General features: G+C 41.4%; 1 protein-coding gene across 2 annotated transcripts in view; it reads right to left on the minus strand.

Annotated features, from left to right (window-relative positions):
* SORCS3 (sortilin related VPS10 domain containing receptor 3) overlaps window positions 1-19,015 on the minus strand; it is a 615,618-nt gene that overhangs the window by 76,291 nt on the left and 520,312 nt on the right. For both annotated transcript variants that reach the window (XM_073904225.1, XM_025881120.2), the window contains exons 11-13: window positions 17,605-17,707; window positions 11,857-11,933; window positions 8,651-8,742 (exon numbers count right to left, since the gene is read on the minus strand). In XM_073904225.1, the coding sequence (XP_073760326.1) occupies window positions 8,651-8,742; window positions 11,857-11,933; window positions 17,605-17,707 (272 nt within the window). The remainder of the gene's footprint in view (window positions 1-8,650; window positions 8,743-11,856; window positions 11,934-17,604; window positions 17,708-19,015) is intronic.

The raw sequence follows: 19,015 nt of genomic DNA on the forward strand, positions 1-19,015 counted from the left end.
GAAGACACATTGGTCAAAGGGTTCAAAGTTGCAGTTATGCAAGAGGGGTGAATCCTGTGGATCTAATGTACATGATGATGACAGTTAACAATATTGTCTTGACTTTTAAGAACTTGGTCATGTCACACTTTTTTTTTTTTTAATAGGATGAAGGTTACATAACCACCAAGTTGACCTAGAGAATGTTGGGCAGATCTGAATGGCTTTTCTTGAAAATGAGTTTCTTATTTCAAAATGGAAAACAATTGAGAATGGACTTCACCTTTCTTAACATGGATCTGCTTGGTTCTTAAAATAATCATAGTTGTTTTCGAGTATGCTGTGGCCACTAACTATTTAACTAGGAGAGAAGTCTAGGAGATAAGAAATCATTTGTTTGGTTTTCTGTTTGGGCGACTAGGATAAACTGATTATTGTATTGATAGGAAGAAGCCAAAGTGAGCTGATGACCTCTGTCCTTCTCAGAATTTCCTGACCACTGAAGGTCATTATTAACACTAGCACAGGAAATAGCAGTGGGTGCTACCAGCATCCCAGGGAAGGAGGAGGCTTCGTGCCACTGCCATTGAGAACAAGGCAGAAGACAGTCATTGTTACTATGTACAATATGAAGACAAAATACCACAGAGTAGACAAGGAGGGGCCATCACAGCCTTCCAGCTCTGAGATGGAGGTGTCAAGGAAAAGCCAAGCCCAAGTGGGAAAGAAAAAGTGGGAGATGGGAGGCCTGTTGTATGAACTGATTTCATATAGAAGGGGAAGAAGCATGAGTTAGAAGGAAGAATGAGATCAGAAGAAAAACTAAGAAACGCCAAAACCCAGGTGGGAAAGCTAGCATATACAGTAACTGAAGTCCAAGGAAGCCATTATAATCCATGCTTATGAGCATAAGGAAGGGGACAGCTCTACAGAGCCAGGGCGAGGAACAGATCCCGCAGTTTTCATTTATGGTCAACGTACCACTTGGAAGCTCAGGACTGTGCCATGCAGGTGACTTTAAGAGATTAGTAATTTCTAATACATGAATATTGTGAGCTGAGGTAATTATTAAAAACCAAACAAAATAAAACTCTCTAAACAAACTCCCAAAAATATGACATGAGAAAATTTAATCTCTTAGGTATCAGAAATTTGGGTCTGGACGGCCTGCCATTTGTGAGAGCTAGTCTTTTTTGATTGCTAGGAGTTTTCTTTAATGCTCTGAAGTAACAATAGTGAATGGTTTCCCCAAGGGATGCACCTTCTTTCCCCCACTCAGTTCAGTAGCTCCTTCATGGTCAAGACAAAGGAATTGGGAACTCTTTATTAGGTCCACAGCTGAAAGTGAAATTGGTAGGATGGTCACTACTCAGAGAGATAGATGTAAATGAAGTTCCAACAGACCTCCAAGTAGTGGCAAGACAGGACTATAAGATCAAAATAAAACAAATTTCCTTGGTCAAATATTTATTGACACCTCTTATGTGCCTGGTCTGGCAGTGGCCTCTGTTCAAAGGATCTAGTGGTGAACAGGAAAGGGAAGGCCCTAGCTTAAGTAGAATTTACATTCTAACTTGAGAAGGCAAACGATATTCAGACAAATGGGTTGAAAAATATGAGTTGTAAAAAAACCTGAGTTATAAATACTTGTCATGAAGACAGTTAAAACAGAGTGATGTGATAGAGGGTGACTGCATAGCTACTTTGTACTGAAAATCTAAGAAAGTCCTCTTTTAAGAGGTGACATTTAAACTATGCAAAGACCCAGGTGAGAGCCATTTCCAACAGAGGGCAGATCTAGTGTGAAAGGAAGGTGCCGTGTGGGAAGGACAGAAAGACAGTCAGTGGCCTTAGGTTAGTGGGGAAATAGATTAGTAGAAGGAAATGGAATAAAAAATAAGGCCAGGAAGACCATGAAGGACCTTATTTCCAGCTGAAATGAGAGAAATAGGATTTGATTTAAACCTTAAAACATAATTTTCATTTCTTTATAGTGAATGGATTGTCAGGACTCAACATGGATACAAGGAGATGAACTAGGGGAAAGAGTAACAATTTTAAGAGACCATGTAAGAAAAGTGGTCTGGATCAACGTTACAGTAGTCTAGAAAGAAAGAGATGGAAAGGATATTTTTAGAGGTGAAATCAATAGGATTTGGTGATAGAATGTATACAGGTTGCTTGAGCAAAAGAAAGAAATCAGGGACAACATAGATTTTTACGGTTAAGCAGTTGAGATCGGGAAATGGGAAGAACAGGAGAAGCAAAGCTTTCTGCTTGTTTCTGTTTGGTTCACTTCAAGGTTTAGATGCTTTTTGGACTTCCATGTTGTGATGTACTGTCAAGGAGACCTTTGGATGGATGGATCCAAATTTCCAGGAAGTAATCAAAGTTGGGAATATAGATCTGGAAGTCACTTTTAAGGTAGGACTAACTTAAAGCAGAATGTTTAATAAGAAAGAAAAAAAAAAAAAAGCCCCACAGCCAGAGAAAGGAAAACAGTAACTAATGATAAGCTCAAACTGAAAGCAACTAGGGTCACTGTCAATCATAAGTGTGTTCTAGAAATGACACTATTGTGAGAGGTGATGAAGCCACTGTGAGTCTAGTATGTGTTCACAGATAGATAACGTGAATAATAGAAGAAATTATCCTACTAAATCCTAAATACTAGGTTTAGTTACAATCCTTGTAGAGAAACTGACAATCAATGTGATTAAAGTTAAAAAACAGGTTGTTCTAGAAACAGGTTACATGAATTGAAGATAGCTTAGGGAAAAGAAGAATAGAGCTGAATTCATTACCTTGCCTTTTAATTTTTTTTAGTAAGAAAGCTGTAGTTAAACAAATAAAAACAAACCTATTTGTTGACTACTGAAAAGGGGAAATGTCTGTGAAAGAAATCAGTCATTGGATGCATAAAAATATTAATTAAAAATACAGATAAAATAAAGGAGAAAATATTTCCATTCTCATAACTGTTCCAAAGAGAACAGTCAAATATTTTTGCACAAGAATTTAAGCTCCCAAGTATTTTGTCTTGTTCACTTTTACAACCCAGCCCTTAAACGAATGCTGGATAGATAGTATATGCTCAATGAATGTGTGAGGAATGAATGCATAAATGCATAAAATCTGTTCTGAGTTGCATCTCTGATCATTTTCCAGAACTTAGAAAGGTTAGACAAAGAAATCTCTTGAGGTCCTTTCTAGCTCTATGATTCTAAATATCATGTGCAATTCTGGATCAGACTTATTCAGCATAGCTCTGGGCAGCAGAACAGATACTAATGGACATTAATTATAAGTAGATTCCCTACTGCTCAGCATAAAAACAATCTTTTAACAGCTAAAGCCATTATACAAGATGGTAACTCTGTCTTGGGTATATGTGAGTTGTTCAGCTCTGCGGCATTGTGGTGAAGTAGGGTGATCCTCTGGGGTGTCAGAGAAGTATCTGCCACACTAGATGTGAACCCAAACTACGTATTCTCTAAAACCCTTCCTTATTCTAGCATCTATGACTTTATGATATTGAGATGAGATCCACTAAAAGGAACAGAATCTTCCAAGAATAACCAAGTCCTCCCCAGAAGTCTCTAGCACAGAAATAGTGCTATAATGGTCATTGAGAATCAGTGTTCCTCCCTTTGGTCAGTTGCATCACTCTTGATCACAAACACATGAGGAGGTGGCAGTTTAGCGACCGGGAAGTTCTTCACAATAACATGTGCACTTTCGTTTTTCAGAAGAGCCTATTGGTTAGGACTATTGTTTGCATGGCAATGTGCCTCTGGACAAGACACCAGCGCTCGCAACCATTTATAGAAAAACAAAGGAACACAAAGGGCCAGGTGATGTTTTGTTTCCTGTTTCCAAGAACATCCTATTGGAAGGAGACGCTGACAGCTTGTCAGGGCTAAGCAAACAGTAGGACCCCCGTCTACCTGCCAATTAGTAGCTCTGTCTATTGCAAGTTTTTATTAGAGCACTGCCTTCCATAGGGTGCCATTATTCATTTCACCCTAATGCATCCATGGTCTGAAGAAAATACTGGATGGAGGGCTTACCTGAAACAGCACTTAGGTTCTAATCTCTATGCATCCAAATGTACACGGTCACAAACAGATGGGTTCATTTGTATGCTGTTTTGTCTTCATGCATATCTAGCTACCTATCATTTCAATTTATGGGAAACAGCATGCCTTATTAGCCTAGCTAACATTTCCTCAGCTTTTCAATTATGACTCCTCTTTTCTCTGAAAGGCAATATAGCTATTATTTAAATTTGAGAACCACCCTACCCTTGTGTAAGAGTGGGTCGGCTGGTGTTGGGTTTTTTCCCTATGCAAATATATATACATCTGTGTACAAAATAACATCAGTTTGAGGCCTACACAGAAAATAGCAATGAACGGATAACTTTTCTTTCATTTAAAATGAGCTATTTGTTTACCTTGAAGGTTGTGACTTAATTAGAAGCCACTGGTGATGAAGAAACTGCTTAAGTTTCACAAGCTTGCAATTCATAAGCATGAGACAAAAATCAGTCAAGAATCTCATAAAGAAACACTGGTGATAATGGTATAGTCAAGTCCTTCCAAAACACTCACTTAGCCTTTGAAAGAGAAGTGCAAAGGAGAATTCTTGAATGGGTTATTTCTTGTTGTGTTCTGACACACGTCCTCAAGGGCTGCCATTTAATCAGTGCAGAGATTTACAGAGAATGGCATTCACAGGTAGGCAAGTAAGCAGAAATCATGGGTGGTGTTCAAGTTCAAGAAAACATGTGTAGCATTTATGACAAATGGTTGTGTCGACATCCTTTAAATGGAGAAAATTCTATCTCAAAAGCTTAGTGTGAAAAATCATGTTTAATACTTTGTGAGTTGGAGTAGGCAAACACAGGGAGGGTGGTATTATCATTATTATAAGAGGAAGTTGAATGGGAATGCAGCTATTTTCTTTCTGAGTTTTGCAAACATTTTCTACCAACAAAAGAGATATTTCATGGAGCAAGGGAAAATGCAAACTTTGTACTGGTAACTTTGAGAGGCACGATTTTATCCTACTTACATATCCCTGAGAGAATATTAAACAATTTTTCCAGCTTGGATGGTTTCCCTCCAGAAATTCCCAGACAAATGCTCCTTTGGGAAGTGATCAGGTCTTGGGTGAGAAACCACTGCAGAACAGACTGAATGGTCAGATGTAAGGATGGAAGATGAACCAAAATCAAAACTCTCTAGTCCCTCCGTTCCACACCAGATATACTCACTTCTCCTATCCCCAAAAGGAAATAACGCCACCAAATTCCTCATTTCCTTAGAACAAGGAAAGTTTTGTGCAAAAGGCTCTAGAAATCAACCACTAAGTAAGTACTAAGTTCCTACCATAATGAAGGAGAAAGAGCAGGAGGGTGATGGTCAAGTGAGAGATGGGGTTGCCACCCCTTCTCTCAAGGAAGAAATCTGCTCAGCTATATCTGTCTGCAGGGCATTTACCGATTTTCTGATTGAGACCTCAATGGAAGTTCTTAGAACATCATGATGGAGCTAAAAAAAGTTTACCTTTCTTGGTTAAGAAACAAATAAGCAACTGAACTTGTTTTAAGAGTTAAGTAATCCTCTCTGAGAGTACAAGTGCTCTTCAGTCCTCAGTAGACAAGTTCTTCCCTCCACAAGAAGGCAGGTCTTTGCAGTAGAGGGTATTATCTACGGGGTCAACCTGGCATTTAAGTTCTTCTGAGTCCTACCCACTCTACTTTCTCCCATTTTTTTATTCTAATCAAATATATTTTCTGAACACTCCCTACTTTTCCTGAATCCCAGGCTTTGGTAACAGTTTCTCTTCCCTTGGCTTGCCTTTCATCAGTCCTCTGACACAGGGCATCCTTTTTTCAAGAATTAACTCTCATGTCAGCAGCTAAATGAAGACCCCCTTACACACTAGGCAGGACTCCATCCTGTGCTAAGATCGCAGCAATACACATGGCCAGCATGCTTAAGCAGGCATTGCTTGGATTTCTGGTGATATGTGGACTAAGCTCCTTATCTTGACTATGATCTCCCAGAGAGCTGGGGCCACGTGATAAGCCTCTGTGTACTCATTAAAGTATCTGGAAAATTCAGTTAAAAGAGAAGAGCAGCCATAACAGAGGCCTAATTTAGTGCTGCCAGGTACTAGCTGTGTAGACTTGAGCAAAGAACTTAATATGTCTGCATTTCAATGCCATTATAAACATGTGATAAAGAGTACCCACATACATAGGGTTGTTAAAGAACTAACTTAGATAATTCGTGTAAAGGATTTAGAATGGTGCCTGGAATATAATTCCTCAAAACTCCTGACTATCATTAGTATTAAGTAATTTCATGCTTCTAATTTATCCAAAAAGTATATAATCAGTAGTAAAGGGATGATAAAGAATTACAATGGGAACTTGTACAAGCTCATTCTTGAGTTGGTAGAGTACTTTTCCTTACAAATGGCTCCACGCATCTTTTCAAAATTTAATCTCATAATCTCTCTGTATGAAGACAGAGTGGTAGATAAAACCACTGGACTTTATGTTACCTCAGGCTCTAAGAAACTGATGATATTTGACCAGTTTTGACCAACAAAAATGGCAAAATGATAAGGTTTAACTTAATAACTGAGAGAAACCTTCTTAAGTCCTTGCCAGGGTGACTTAAGCTTGAATTTGGCACCTGGAAGTCCTGTATCTTTTACTGGTTACAATCTGATGCTTCCCAGTAAAACTCTGACTTTAAAAGGGTGAGTCTCCCAAAATCAAGCATCTGGGAGTTAAGCCAGAGTCCATCCTCCAGCTCATGGCTCATCCCAACAACTGTACTCTAGATAGCATACCCTTTACTGCCAAATTTTCACTCTCAAATATTCACTCTGCTGCATCTGAAGCCTGAAATTCTTCCCCTTCAGCATATAAACACACATGATACTTATTCATCCCCTGCCAAAAGCCAAAACAAACAACAGAATCATCATCATCATCATCATCAAAATATATTCTCACAAATCTTTCTCATCATCATCATCATCAAAATATATTCTCACAGATCTTTGTCCTCACTGGAGGGTCATGCATATACACACTCAACCTCATTCCATAATTGACTTTATTGAGAGTTATCTACACTGTCTCCACTTCACTCCATTGCTTATCATTCATTCATTCATTCATTCATCATTTCGTTCATAAATCTACTGTAATCTACCTTTCAATCCCACTTCTCTTTTGAATCTGCTCTGATACAGATCACCAATGACCTCCTTTACTCCTCTATATTGCTTAATCTTAGATTGTTTTTCATTCCATAACTAATTTGGTCTGATTATAGAATTTGGTGCTATTGATCACCCCTTTCTTCAGCATCCATGAAAACATTTCTCCTGGGGCGCCTGGGTGGCTCAGTCGTTAAATGGCTGCCTTCGGCTCAGGTCATGATCTCGGGGTCCTGGGATCAAGCCCCACATCGGGCTCCCTGCTCAGCAGGAAGGCTGCTTCTCTCTCTCCCACTCCCCCTGCTTGTGTTCCCTCTCTCGTTGTGTCTATCTCTGTCCAATAAATAAAATCTTTTTTATTATGTTATGTTAGTCACCATACAATACATCATTAGTTTTTGATATGGTGATCCACTGTTTTCGTATAACACCCAGTGCTCCATGCAGTACGTGCCCTCCTTAATACCCATCACCGGGCTAACCCATCCCCCCACCCCCCTCCCCTCTAAAACCCTGTTTGTTTCTCAGAGTCCATAGTCTCTCATGGTTCATCTCCCCCTCTGATTTCCCCCCCTTCATTTTTCCCTTCCTTCTCCTAATGTCCTCCATGCCATTCCTTATGTTCCACAAATAAGTGAAACCCTATGATAATTGACTTTTGCTGCTTGACTTATTTCACTTAGCATAATCTCCTCCAGTCCCATCCATGTTGATATAAAAGTTGGGTATTCATCCTTTCTGATGCATAAAATCTTAAAAAAAAAAAGAAAAATTTCTCCTGTGTTTTTATTGTTTTGTCTACTTCTTGGTCTGTTCCATAATTTATTTTCTGCTCTGTGTGTTGGTATTTAACAGTGTTCTGCAGGAATCCCCGGTTTCTCCTTGTTGTACCCACTCTTCTGAGGCATTGGGACCACTGCCACGGCTTCACCTACCATCTAATGGCTAATGTGTCCAAATCTAGAGTGTCAGCCCAGACCTCTGTCCTGACCATCAGATGAATATATCTGAAAAATCATCATCTCTGCTTAAATATTCACAGACATTTAAACTCAAATTATCTAGAACTGAAATTCGTATCTACTACATGAACCTAACATTCTTCTTGTGGCAATTTCCATTTCCTGTATTTTGGATTCTTAATCTTGTCTGCTTGAACTCACAGGTCCTTCCTGGTTTTTTCTGCTTATCTGAGCCCCCACTCCTACCGCCCTTTTCTAATCATCATACTTCCCCATCTAAATTTCTGGCCTACCACTGCTACCTAAGGGTTAGATGATGGGATGTGTAATAAATGGATGTATAGATGAATAAATGGAAGAGGAAATGGGTAAATGGGTATAAAGTCATGCAGAAAAACTTGTCCCAACACTTTCCACTAAAAAAAAAAAAATTGCTTATTAATAGGGTAGGGAGCTGTCCTTACCACAAATGTCTGACTGGTAGAGGTGTGTGTTTCATGGCCACGAGGGCGCCACCCCAGTCTAGGAACCAGACATTGTACTCTTCATCAAAGATCTGGAACAACAACAACAACAACAACAACAACAATCTTAGCAACACCTTACATTTGCATAGTGCTTACAGTTTACAAAGTCTTTCACAAATATTGTTTCATCTAGGTTCTGAGCCTTCCAACAACCCTATCAGGTAGTTTGGCAAATACTACTATCCCCACTTAATAGATGAGGACATGGGCTTTGGAGAGAACAAATAATTCTCCCAAAGCCAGTCAAATGGTATTTCCAGGGCTCCCTCCACTAGTACTGTGAACCAGTGTGCTACAAGAAGTTGAGACAACAAGATGCTCAGCTAGATAACCCAAAGGAAAAATATGACTTCAAAAATGCTTCCCCATCTTGGCATCCGAGTAAGTTACTACTCAGCTCTCTCTTCTTTCTCATCTATGCAGATTTTTGCTAATTTATAAATGGTCTGTATCTTACAGTGTTGTTCATAAACTGTCTAGGAATGTAAAGACAATTTCTCTAGACATTATGGTATACATGATGACTGAGTTCTTAGACTGAGCCACCATCTCCTAGGTTTCCATGCAAGCTGGATGAAGGCCTAAGTTGGGCCCTTGCAGATCTTTACTCTGAATGTGCATTGGAACATAGTGCTTCCAGGGATCCAGAGTTATTCATTCTTTGATTCATCCCTTTGTCCATTACCTATTCATCTGTCCACTCATTCATTCATGCATTCAGTGATCCATTCATCCATCTACCCATACGCATTTCCTAAGCACCTATTATGATGCCAGGCTCTGAGCTATGAGAACTTCAGAGGTGATCCCACATGTATCAGTGCTTCTATTATATATAACTATTGTATCTCCAACCTGAAACAGGAAAAAAACATTTCTGCAGCTGAAAACCAACCTCCTACTTTAGATCTTCTGGAAGAAAGTGGAATTGGACGATTCCTGAAGCTCTTAACTACTTAACCACTGGTGGTTCTTACAGCCTAGATGGAGAGGTTGGGATGGTGGATTAAGTGAACCATAGTAGAAAAGGTAAGGAGGTATAAACATATTCAAAAGGGAGGGAACAGGAGGAATGGGGTCTCCTGTACATATGCCCCAGGGAACACCATAGAGAAAAAGTAAATGGATTCTCAGGCCTAACCTCTCAATTGGTTTCCTTTCTCACATTTTCCTTTTAAGGAAATAAAAATATCCACACTAATGGTAGTCTCAATGCAAAAAGGACCTCAGGGTGATTCATTTCTCTAACAGAGAGAAATGGACTCTGGGCCTATAGTGCCAGTGTTTTCTCTCCAGAGCTCAAAGGTAGGCTCTGTGCTAAGCCACATAATGGAGAGGCTGGATTGAAGTCCGAGGATGAGGGGTACAAGATACTTGGCATGGGGGGGAGAGAGACACCATTATCTTTTCACTTTCTTCTCTATCACTCTGGCCACTGCTAACAATTGCCCTGTCCAACACTGGAGTGGAAACTGGAATCCTTAGCTATTTGGAAAAAGAAAAAGAAAACCAAAGTAGTAAAAACACAAGGAAGGAATGTTGCAGTAGTCACCCGGCCAGGTGAGCTATTTCTTGAGTTGGAGGGACAATGGTTTGTTGCTAGGAGTTTCTGTACCAGAAGAGTTGAAGTTCTAGTTTCCATCCTCATTTGACACTTAAATGAGATTATCTTTTATTCTGAAGATATGTTCTGAATTATGTGTCTGCATCTCATCTACCTAATTATGGCCTTGTGGGTAGGAACCTTAACTTATTCTTTGTTGTATGCCTTATAGTACTTAATTAAAATAGCTGGTTGCATCTGGTGGGTTCTTGGTAAATTTTTCTTTTGATGGTGGTAGTGGTGACAGTGGTGGCAATGGGGGTGGTGATGGTGATGTTGGTGATGGTGATGACAGCTTCATATAGGGATCCAAGTTGGAACTTTTCCAACTAGATTGCAGATGGTGGCTGCACCTACATCAAGATGTTCAGTGTTCCTCTTTCATCTTCCTCAGGTGAAAACCTTTCACCTTTAAGACTTAGTAAAATGTCAACTCTTCTTGTGAAATCTTTCCCAGTTTCTCCCAGTAGAAGTAATTCTTCCCTTTGCTCTGCAGGCTAAAAATGCTACTAAAATATAATCAGGGGCACCTGGGTGGCTCAGTTAAATGTCTGACTCTTGATTCCATCTCAGGTCACGATCTCAGGGTCCTGAGATCAAGCCCCATGTAAGGTTCTCTTACAATTCTTAAGATTCTCTCCCTCTCCCTTCTGCCCTTCCCCACTGCTCATGGGCGCTTTCTCTCTCTCTTAAAAAAAAAAATCACTCTAAACTACAGTTAGTTATTTATGAAGCTGTTTTCTCTACTTAATTTTGAACTCCTTGAGGAAAAGGACTCCAAAATATTCAATTGCCTCCTCAGGTTTGTACTTGACACCTATTGACATTGTATTAATCTGTGTTGTTCAATACAGTGGCCACATGAGACAATTTAAATTTAAATTGATTAAAACAAAATAAAAAATTCAGTTCCTCTGTCACACTAGCCACATTTCAAGTATTCAATAGACACATGGGATGGCACAGACAGAGAACATTTCCATCTTTGCAGAAAGTTCTATTGGACAGTGTGCTACAAATGTTTGTAAAATTGAATTAATTTTTCATGTAGTGATGTATCTATTAAGCTGCTTCTTCTTACTTAAGGCTGGGCCTATATAATACTTAACCCACCAGAGACTTCCACAGCTTTGTGTTTTTAGTATTCTAACCTGCTCATCTTGTAAATAAAGAAACAGATCCAGCAAGGTAAAGAGACCTATCTGCCCAGATCCCATGGCACATTAATGATAGGAACAAGTTCATCAGTTGTATCCCCAGAAACCAGCACAGTACTTAGCATCCAGTGGCTGTCCCATACTTACTGCTGAATGAAAGAATGGAAAAAAATGGGAAAATTCTGGTTCTTCCTATTTCTCACCCAATGCTTCCATTTTACCCCTCTGCTCATCCATCTGTCAGCCAAAATGGACCAAACTGAACAGTTGCTTCCACATTTCTTTTGCAACCACACTCATACTGAGCCTGAGAATCTACAGGAAAAAGAGAGGGTAGAAATTGCCCTAAATGCCTCTTCCCTGTCCCCAATTCTCCCAGTTACCTGTCTCCATGTGTTGCCCCCATCAGAAGAGATGAACACACCAATATCAGTATATGAGAGCTCCGGGCCAATGTTGCCTGAAACATAAGCAGATCGTTTATAATTGTTTGCAGATTTGGGACTGGGGGGAAGGCGGCAGAGAGTAAAGTTTTCCAAGTTATGTTTAAAGTTGATGTGGAGTGCCTGGTTGGCTCAGTCAGAAGAGCATGTGACTCTTGATCTCAGGGTCATGAGTTTGAGCCCCCCATTGGGTGCAGAGATTACTAAAAACAATGATTAATTAATTTTTAAAAATTCCTTTAAAATAAATAAAAATAAAGTTCATGTGTGTAGTGCTTTCTTGGTATCATATCAAAAACCCAGCAAGAAGAAAAAAACAACATGGGAACTCAAAGTAAATAATATGACAGGAATGCATCTTTAAATGGTAAGAATCAAAGACTCGATATTAATGAGCTTGGATCTCTTGAACTATTCATGCTGTTACCAACAGTCTCTTAAAATTGATCATGATAGGTGCTCCTGAAGGTGGCAAAGAGTGGAACAGTAGACATCTGTGCAGAAGCTGGGCCTATGGACAACTTCCTCCTCATGTATAATTGTAGCCTAAGGAAAACCGGTATGTGTGTGTCCATGTGTATACATGTGAGTGTGCCTCCAACTTAAATGTGTCCACTTGTCCCTTGTATGCCAAGCAGTTGAATGACCCAATATTATAGACTATGTAACCAAGTTTACAGGGTGCCCAGAATAAAATGATCGTACTCAGCAGATCATGGCTATCAGGTAGGGCAGGAAAAGAAGGCATCTGGTTTGTGCCACTCTTAACTGCCTCCATCCCAACACCCCTTCATTCTTTCTTTCCCATTCTTTTTCTTCCCCTTGCAGTTATGTTCATTAAAAAAGGCAGTGATCAAGATTTTCTAGTCTACCTATGTTGCCCAAGGATCCCCAATGGGCACCCCCCACCTCAGAGCCCAGAACAGTGCCCCAAATGCAGTAGTTAATCGCTCAATAAATAATTGTGGAACGGATGAATGAGTCAACAAATGATTAAACCATGTTCCAATGTTGATGTGCTTTTGGGGAGGTATCAAGAATCAGGAAAGTACCCTAAAGATGTAAGAATTTATCATTTTGGCTGATATTTTTTTCTTTAAAAATAGCAGGAAGGGAATGTTAGCTCCCACACATCTGTAGCCTAAATAAGAGCACAATAAAAATGCAATAATGAAAATGTTAATTGAGCTCCTGACATTTAATGCTTCAAAATGAGAAATTAAAGCCAGGCTACAGCTTGTCAAACTCCCATCAGCACCAGGGAGTACATAGCTAGCCAACTTGTTTTGACACTCAGGCTTCCAAAAATAACCCTGGGGCTCACAGCTCAGACAGTAGGTGCAAGAGGGGCAGGGAGAGGCACAGTGAGCAGCTCTGTGGAGATCTGCCTGGAATCTGGAATTCAACTCTCCAGATAGGGTTTGTGGAAGACACAGATGAAGAAAGAAAAGAGGGATGGGACAGAGAATGTCAACTCCAATCATTTGGTGATGGTTGCCTGCTAAGAAGGATTCTGAAGCCAGATTTGGTTTCAAAAGAACAGAGCATGGTGATCAATCAGTCATGTCTACCAAGGTGGTCGAGAGCGAGAGACAGAGGCAGGAACAGAGTCACCCTTGACCTGGAATCTGCTGTCCCTGTCATGGCTTCTTAGGATCTCTCTCATCATTTTGTACCCTCTGTAGGAGCTGGTTCTGTCAACTATCTAAGCCCCTCTTTCAAAGTTCCACCAGACTGATTTTGGAGGTGTTGTGGTGATGAGAATCCAAGGCTCATAAGCGAAGTCTGTTTTTGGAAATATCTTCGGTCAACTGAAAGGAGACCTGAAAGAAATGCTGCTGACCACAGGAACCAGAAAGTTTGTTCCCAGAGGAAGGGACAGAAAAGCTGTATCCAGGACAGTTGGCTCTTAGAACATGGGCAGTTCCTAAGTGGCCCCATGGGGAATCTCTGATAGGAAGAATTTGGGTTCTGGTGTCAGAGAAGGAAGACTTGAAGAAAATGCCTCATTGGCAAAGTGAAACCAGGAGGCTCCCCGAAGTGGTCTCTGGTCAGGTTGGAAGATGTAGCTATTCCCCACTGATGTTCCCCACTGAAGTGGTGCAATGGCAGAGAGGAAGGAGAGACACAGAGAGGGACACAGAGTTTCTCTCACCAATGGCTTAGCTGGTAAATCCTGGAGGTTCCACTGCCCTTTTTGGCAGCTTTAAACAATTTGTAAAAACTCCCATTTCCTCTCGGGGCTACCTTTCTTTGCTTCTTAGTTAAACACTTGTGCAAAAAAAAAGAAAAAAAAAACATAAAGAGATGGAGAGAATTCTGTAGTCCTCTGGAGTAAGAGATGCTTCTCTCACCAGCCCAGATGCCCGTTCAGAGGATTAAGGGCTCGGTGAAAAAGGAAGCAGACAGTGCACAATGCACTGCAGGGAGGGATGTGCCTCCATGGAGCTTCAGTTTCTAGGAAGCCTGGTACGGAGCCGGGGGTAGCGTGCAGCCAGCACATGAAGGGGCTCAGGACTAGTTCTGGCTGGACAGAAGAGAACTAAAGCCAGAGTGAGTGTCGGTGTGGGCCTGAGACCTCTTCCTCTTCCTCTTCCATCACCTCATCTGTAAACTGAGGAGAAGACTCATCACCGTTTCCACATGATAGAGCTGCCACGCAGTTGAAGCACAGAGAATGCTTTGCATACTGTAAGGCACCATGAAGACCGGAGGTCTTGACGCATAGGCTTGAAAGCACAGTGGTAAGAATATTTAGAACCCTGGTGTACCTGCTGGCTACAGGCAATTGTCAGACTCTCCAGACTGGAATTCCATCTGCCTTCTGAGACGGCTTCAACTGGAGTTAGAGATGGCTCCTGGCCTCCACGCAGCTCCCCCGAGACCCCACCTCAGAGTGAAGGGGAAGAGGCGGTGAGCAGCGGGAGTGGACAGGAGTGAGCCCAGGGTCACAGACACCCAGAGGCAGGTGAAATGACAGGATGTGCAAAAGGGCCCTGGAGAGACAGGCTCCATGCCAGCCACTGAAGACATCCTTGGCTGACTTCGTAATTATTTTCCTGACAGCGAACAACCTCCCAGGGATAGCGGACAAGCATGGTAAGGAGAAGCTGGGCATGAGGAGGCATGTGCCCATGACCCATGGCTGGCTTTCTGTCGGGATCTCTTCAGCTGTGTTACATCCCTCCCAATGTCACAGGGCCATTTGTATGGCAAGGAGCCATACAAAGTTATAAGTGTTACAAAGGGGGAGAGGAAAAGGCATTAGTAAATTCTGATATTCAGTTGATCCTCGAACAACATGAATTTGAACTGTGTGGGTCCACTTGTGATTTTTTTTCCCAGCAAATACAGTACAGCACTGTAAATGTGTTTTCTCTTCCTCATGATTTTCTTAGTAACATTTTCTTTCCTCTAGCCTATTTGATTGTAAGAATACAGTATACAGTACATATAACATATAAAATATGTGTTAATCGACAGTTTATATTATTGGTAAGGCTTCTGGTCAACAGTAGGTTATCAGTAGTTAAGTTTCGGGGACTCAAATGTTATATGTGGATTTTCAACTACGTGGGGATCGGCACCCTTAAGCCCCACGTTGTTCAAGGGTCAAGTGTCTATGGACAAAAACCTTTCAAAAACAAATCTTTGGGGCGCCTGGGTGGCTCAGTTGGTTAAGCGATTGCCTTCGGCTCAGGTCATGATCCTGGAGTCCTGGGATCGAGCCCCACGTCGGGCTCCCTGCTCAGTAGGGAGTCTGCTTCTCCCTCTCCCTCTGCCTCTCCTCCTTGCTCTTGCTCTCTCTCTCTCTCAAATAAATAAAATAAAATAAAATAAAAACACATCTTTAATGTGTCCATGTTTGTTAATTTATAAAGGCTTAACATGCGACTAATTTAGGGGCACGCAATGGTCACAGGTAAAATCTACAACTAATCCCACCTCACTATGCTCTGAGCACTCTGCTGGATCTTGTGGACATACTCTTCTATCTCTAAGTTTTACAAACTCCCACAAGGTAGGAAAAAAAGAAACCTGTTTTAAAAATGGGGAAAACAAAGCCCAGTGGTTGAAGAACTAAGCCAAATTCACAGGGCTAGTGTCAGAGCTCAGCTTGGAAAGCAGGACACCAGGGTTCCTGAGTATATTCATTCAGTCAGCGTAGGTCTAGTGTGTGCATATGATTTATGGATTCTGTTGAAGAAGATGTATAAATCACAGTCTTCTGATACATGAAGACCAGGGTTAAATTTCTGTAATATTACTGATGATAACAGCTAATGTGTATTGAGCATTCAATATGTCCCAGGCACTGTCCGAGCACCTTAAATCTAGTTCTTCATTTAATCCTTCAATTCTGTTATGTCAATACTGTCAACCCCACTTTGCCAATGAAAATACTGAAGTTCAGAGTGGTTAAGTCACATAGGACAATGCCTGGCTATATAGTTGGTATATTAAATAATATTAACTTTTATTATTGATTACTGCTTTCTTTTCTTTCTTTCTTTTTTTTTTTTTTAATTACTGTTTTCCATGTTGCTTCTATTCCAAGCCAGGGTGTCCAGCAGGCCTGGAGAAGAGGCAGAGAATGTTGCAGTCCCTGAGTTGGGAGGTCCAACCCACAAGGATTAGGGAGTGTGGGGATTACTCCCCAAGCCAGAACAGCAACACAGACTGCCCTCATCTCTTGCTAACCTGGACTGAAGCCTGTCCTGACGCCAGTGGTGTTCCATACGGGGATTCAATCCCTATGGGGTTGAGAGAAATGGCCTAGAATGCTTGAGAACTACTCTCGCTGCAAATCTGATCCACGTGGTCAGTCACCGATGGTGTTTCAAAGTTCCTGCAGCTGGGGGCATGGAGAAGGAAGTCGTGTCTAGGAGAGCAGTGACCCAGGAGCCAGAGGTTCGGGTTGATGAGACAAGACAGAATGTGCCATCTCAGGAAATCACTGTGACTTTATCTGCTTTCATTAGAGAAAAGCCTAACACCAGAACTCTAACTTCGGAGATTAGAAGCCTGCCTTGCTTTATGCCATCAATGTATTCCTGAAAGGTACATGTAAATCAAACGCATGCTAATCAGAGCACATTCCCCAGAGATTTTCATTTTCATTGCAGAGTTGCTTTATCTTCATTTCTGATTGATGATCACTGGACAGTGGTTCCAACAATGCAACCTTAGGGGTTTTTTTGCCCTTTCCCCCAGGCTCTCAGCCAAGTGGTTAATCATGTGTAAACAAACCTTTACATGCACCAGAGACCTCCTGATTAAAAACAGCTCTGGGGTGAAAGCCTTTGCAAAGAATCCTCTGTGTAAAGAGAAAATTGCCCCAACTTATATTTGGTGAGCTAGCAAGTTCATATATCAAAGGTGTCTTAAAGTGAGAATTCCCTACGACAAACAAGCTTTCTGATCAGTTTACTTTGAGAGGAACTCTGGCCTCTTGCTAAGCACAGGGGACAGCTCTGTGACTGTGTGGGATGCGCAGTAACCTAGAAGTTACAAGTGTCTGGAGCTCTTTTCCTGGGTCACGAGACTGGCCCTGGGATTCCATGACCCTGCCTATTTTCTGGGGGGGAGTGCCCATCACTTTCACCCAATGTTCAAATGAGTCCAAAGAGGTGATAAATATTCCAAAAGCTGTCAGGGAGGAAGAAGCACAGGGAATGTCTTTCTTACCTGTAGCCACCACAAGTCCCGGGGCTGTCTCCTTGCTAGAAATTCTTCCTGAGGAATATGGATTTTCAGAGATCTGCAAGTGCAGGTGTAAGGAGCAGAAGGGCTAAAATGGAGAAGAAAACAGCTTCGTTCCGGCAAACTTCTGACACACACCCCTGCCCCACCAGAGATGAGGCTTCCAGAAACAGTCTCACACTAAGATTTGGGCAGGAGACATTTCTGCCTGAGGCAGCTAGTATGCTCACATCAGAAGCTGCCCCCATCACAACTGTAGGCCTCCCCTCCCTTCCTCATACCTGCCCCATCCCTCAAGGTCCAGTCCATGGTCAGCCTTAGGAAGCCTCCCTGACCATTCCTTCCCACAGAATGATCCTGACCTTCCCCTGTTTCTGATCTTGACCATCACATCCTGCTTTTTAGAGCTGTAGGCGGCCACTGGGAGGGATGAAGCGGGGAAGCTAAGTAAAGCAGTGTCCAGGCCCTCTACCCCCTTCTTCAACCAGATTGTTTCTGTTTCTCCTTCACATTATTTGACTCCTGTTTATAATGTTACTTGAATTTTACCTAAAATGTTTGAAGACACTGTCTAAAACTAATAGAAATTTATTTACTCATTTATCCTTTTTTAGGTGTTCTTAAAAAGGATGAGGGATTTATAGATAGGTATTCTATATAATAAATAAAAACAAGAGAATGATGAAATTGGAGAAAGAAGAAAATTAGGTTAGGAAAATAAGATAAAGCCATGGGTAAGGCCTAGGAAAAAAGAAAATTCACACTATGACCAGCTCCTAGGTGGGTGCGCATTTGGCTCTGATCTGCCTGGAACCCCAGCTGAAAAGAGGGGGTTAGATTGAAATCTACAAAAAAAAAAAAAAAGGAAAGGCCCTGTCCGCCCCCATATCCTCAGTTTTTAACATAATGTCTACAATGTGGAAAGTTGGTAATAAATCTTTTTAACAATGGCAAAAGGCAACTTTTTGCTAAGAGAGAAACATAACCATTTCCGAGGCCTTGAAGAGTTTCTCACATAGGTCCTTTCTAAGACAGCACAGAGGGTTCATGAACTTCACTGTTAATGATCTGCCTTCCCTCCCCACCTATAGTTCACACACCTGAGGGCAGAGAAAACTTCTTATGCATCATGTCCTCCAGAGTGCCTACCTCAATATTCCATACACCTGGCACTCCCTGGGAATGCTGACAGAGTAACCACCGTCCCATGTGGACACACCATCCTGATCTCTCCTGGGCTGGCAAGGCAACTTTTGCTTACCTTGACATCTATCAAGCACTTATCAAACTGAATCATATCAGTATCAGTTAGCAGGGGTGTTTCTACTCCTGAGCCCTGTCTGGGACTCTGGAATGCAGGCACTGTCTCTTAAACATGTTTTTATCTTACTAAGAG

The sequence above is a fragment of the Callorhinus ursinus genome, unplaced genomic scaffold, assembly GCF_003265705.2.
Source record: "Callorhinus ursinus isolate GAN/ISIS: 27379988/994484 unplaced genomic scaffold, GSC_fseal_2.0 scaffold20, whole genome shotgun sequence".
Lineage (NCBI taxonomy): Eukaryota > Metazoa > Chordata > Mammalia > Carnivora > Otariidae > Callorhinus > Callorhinus ursinus.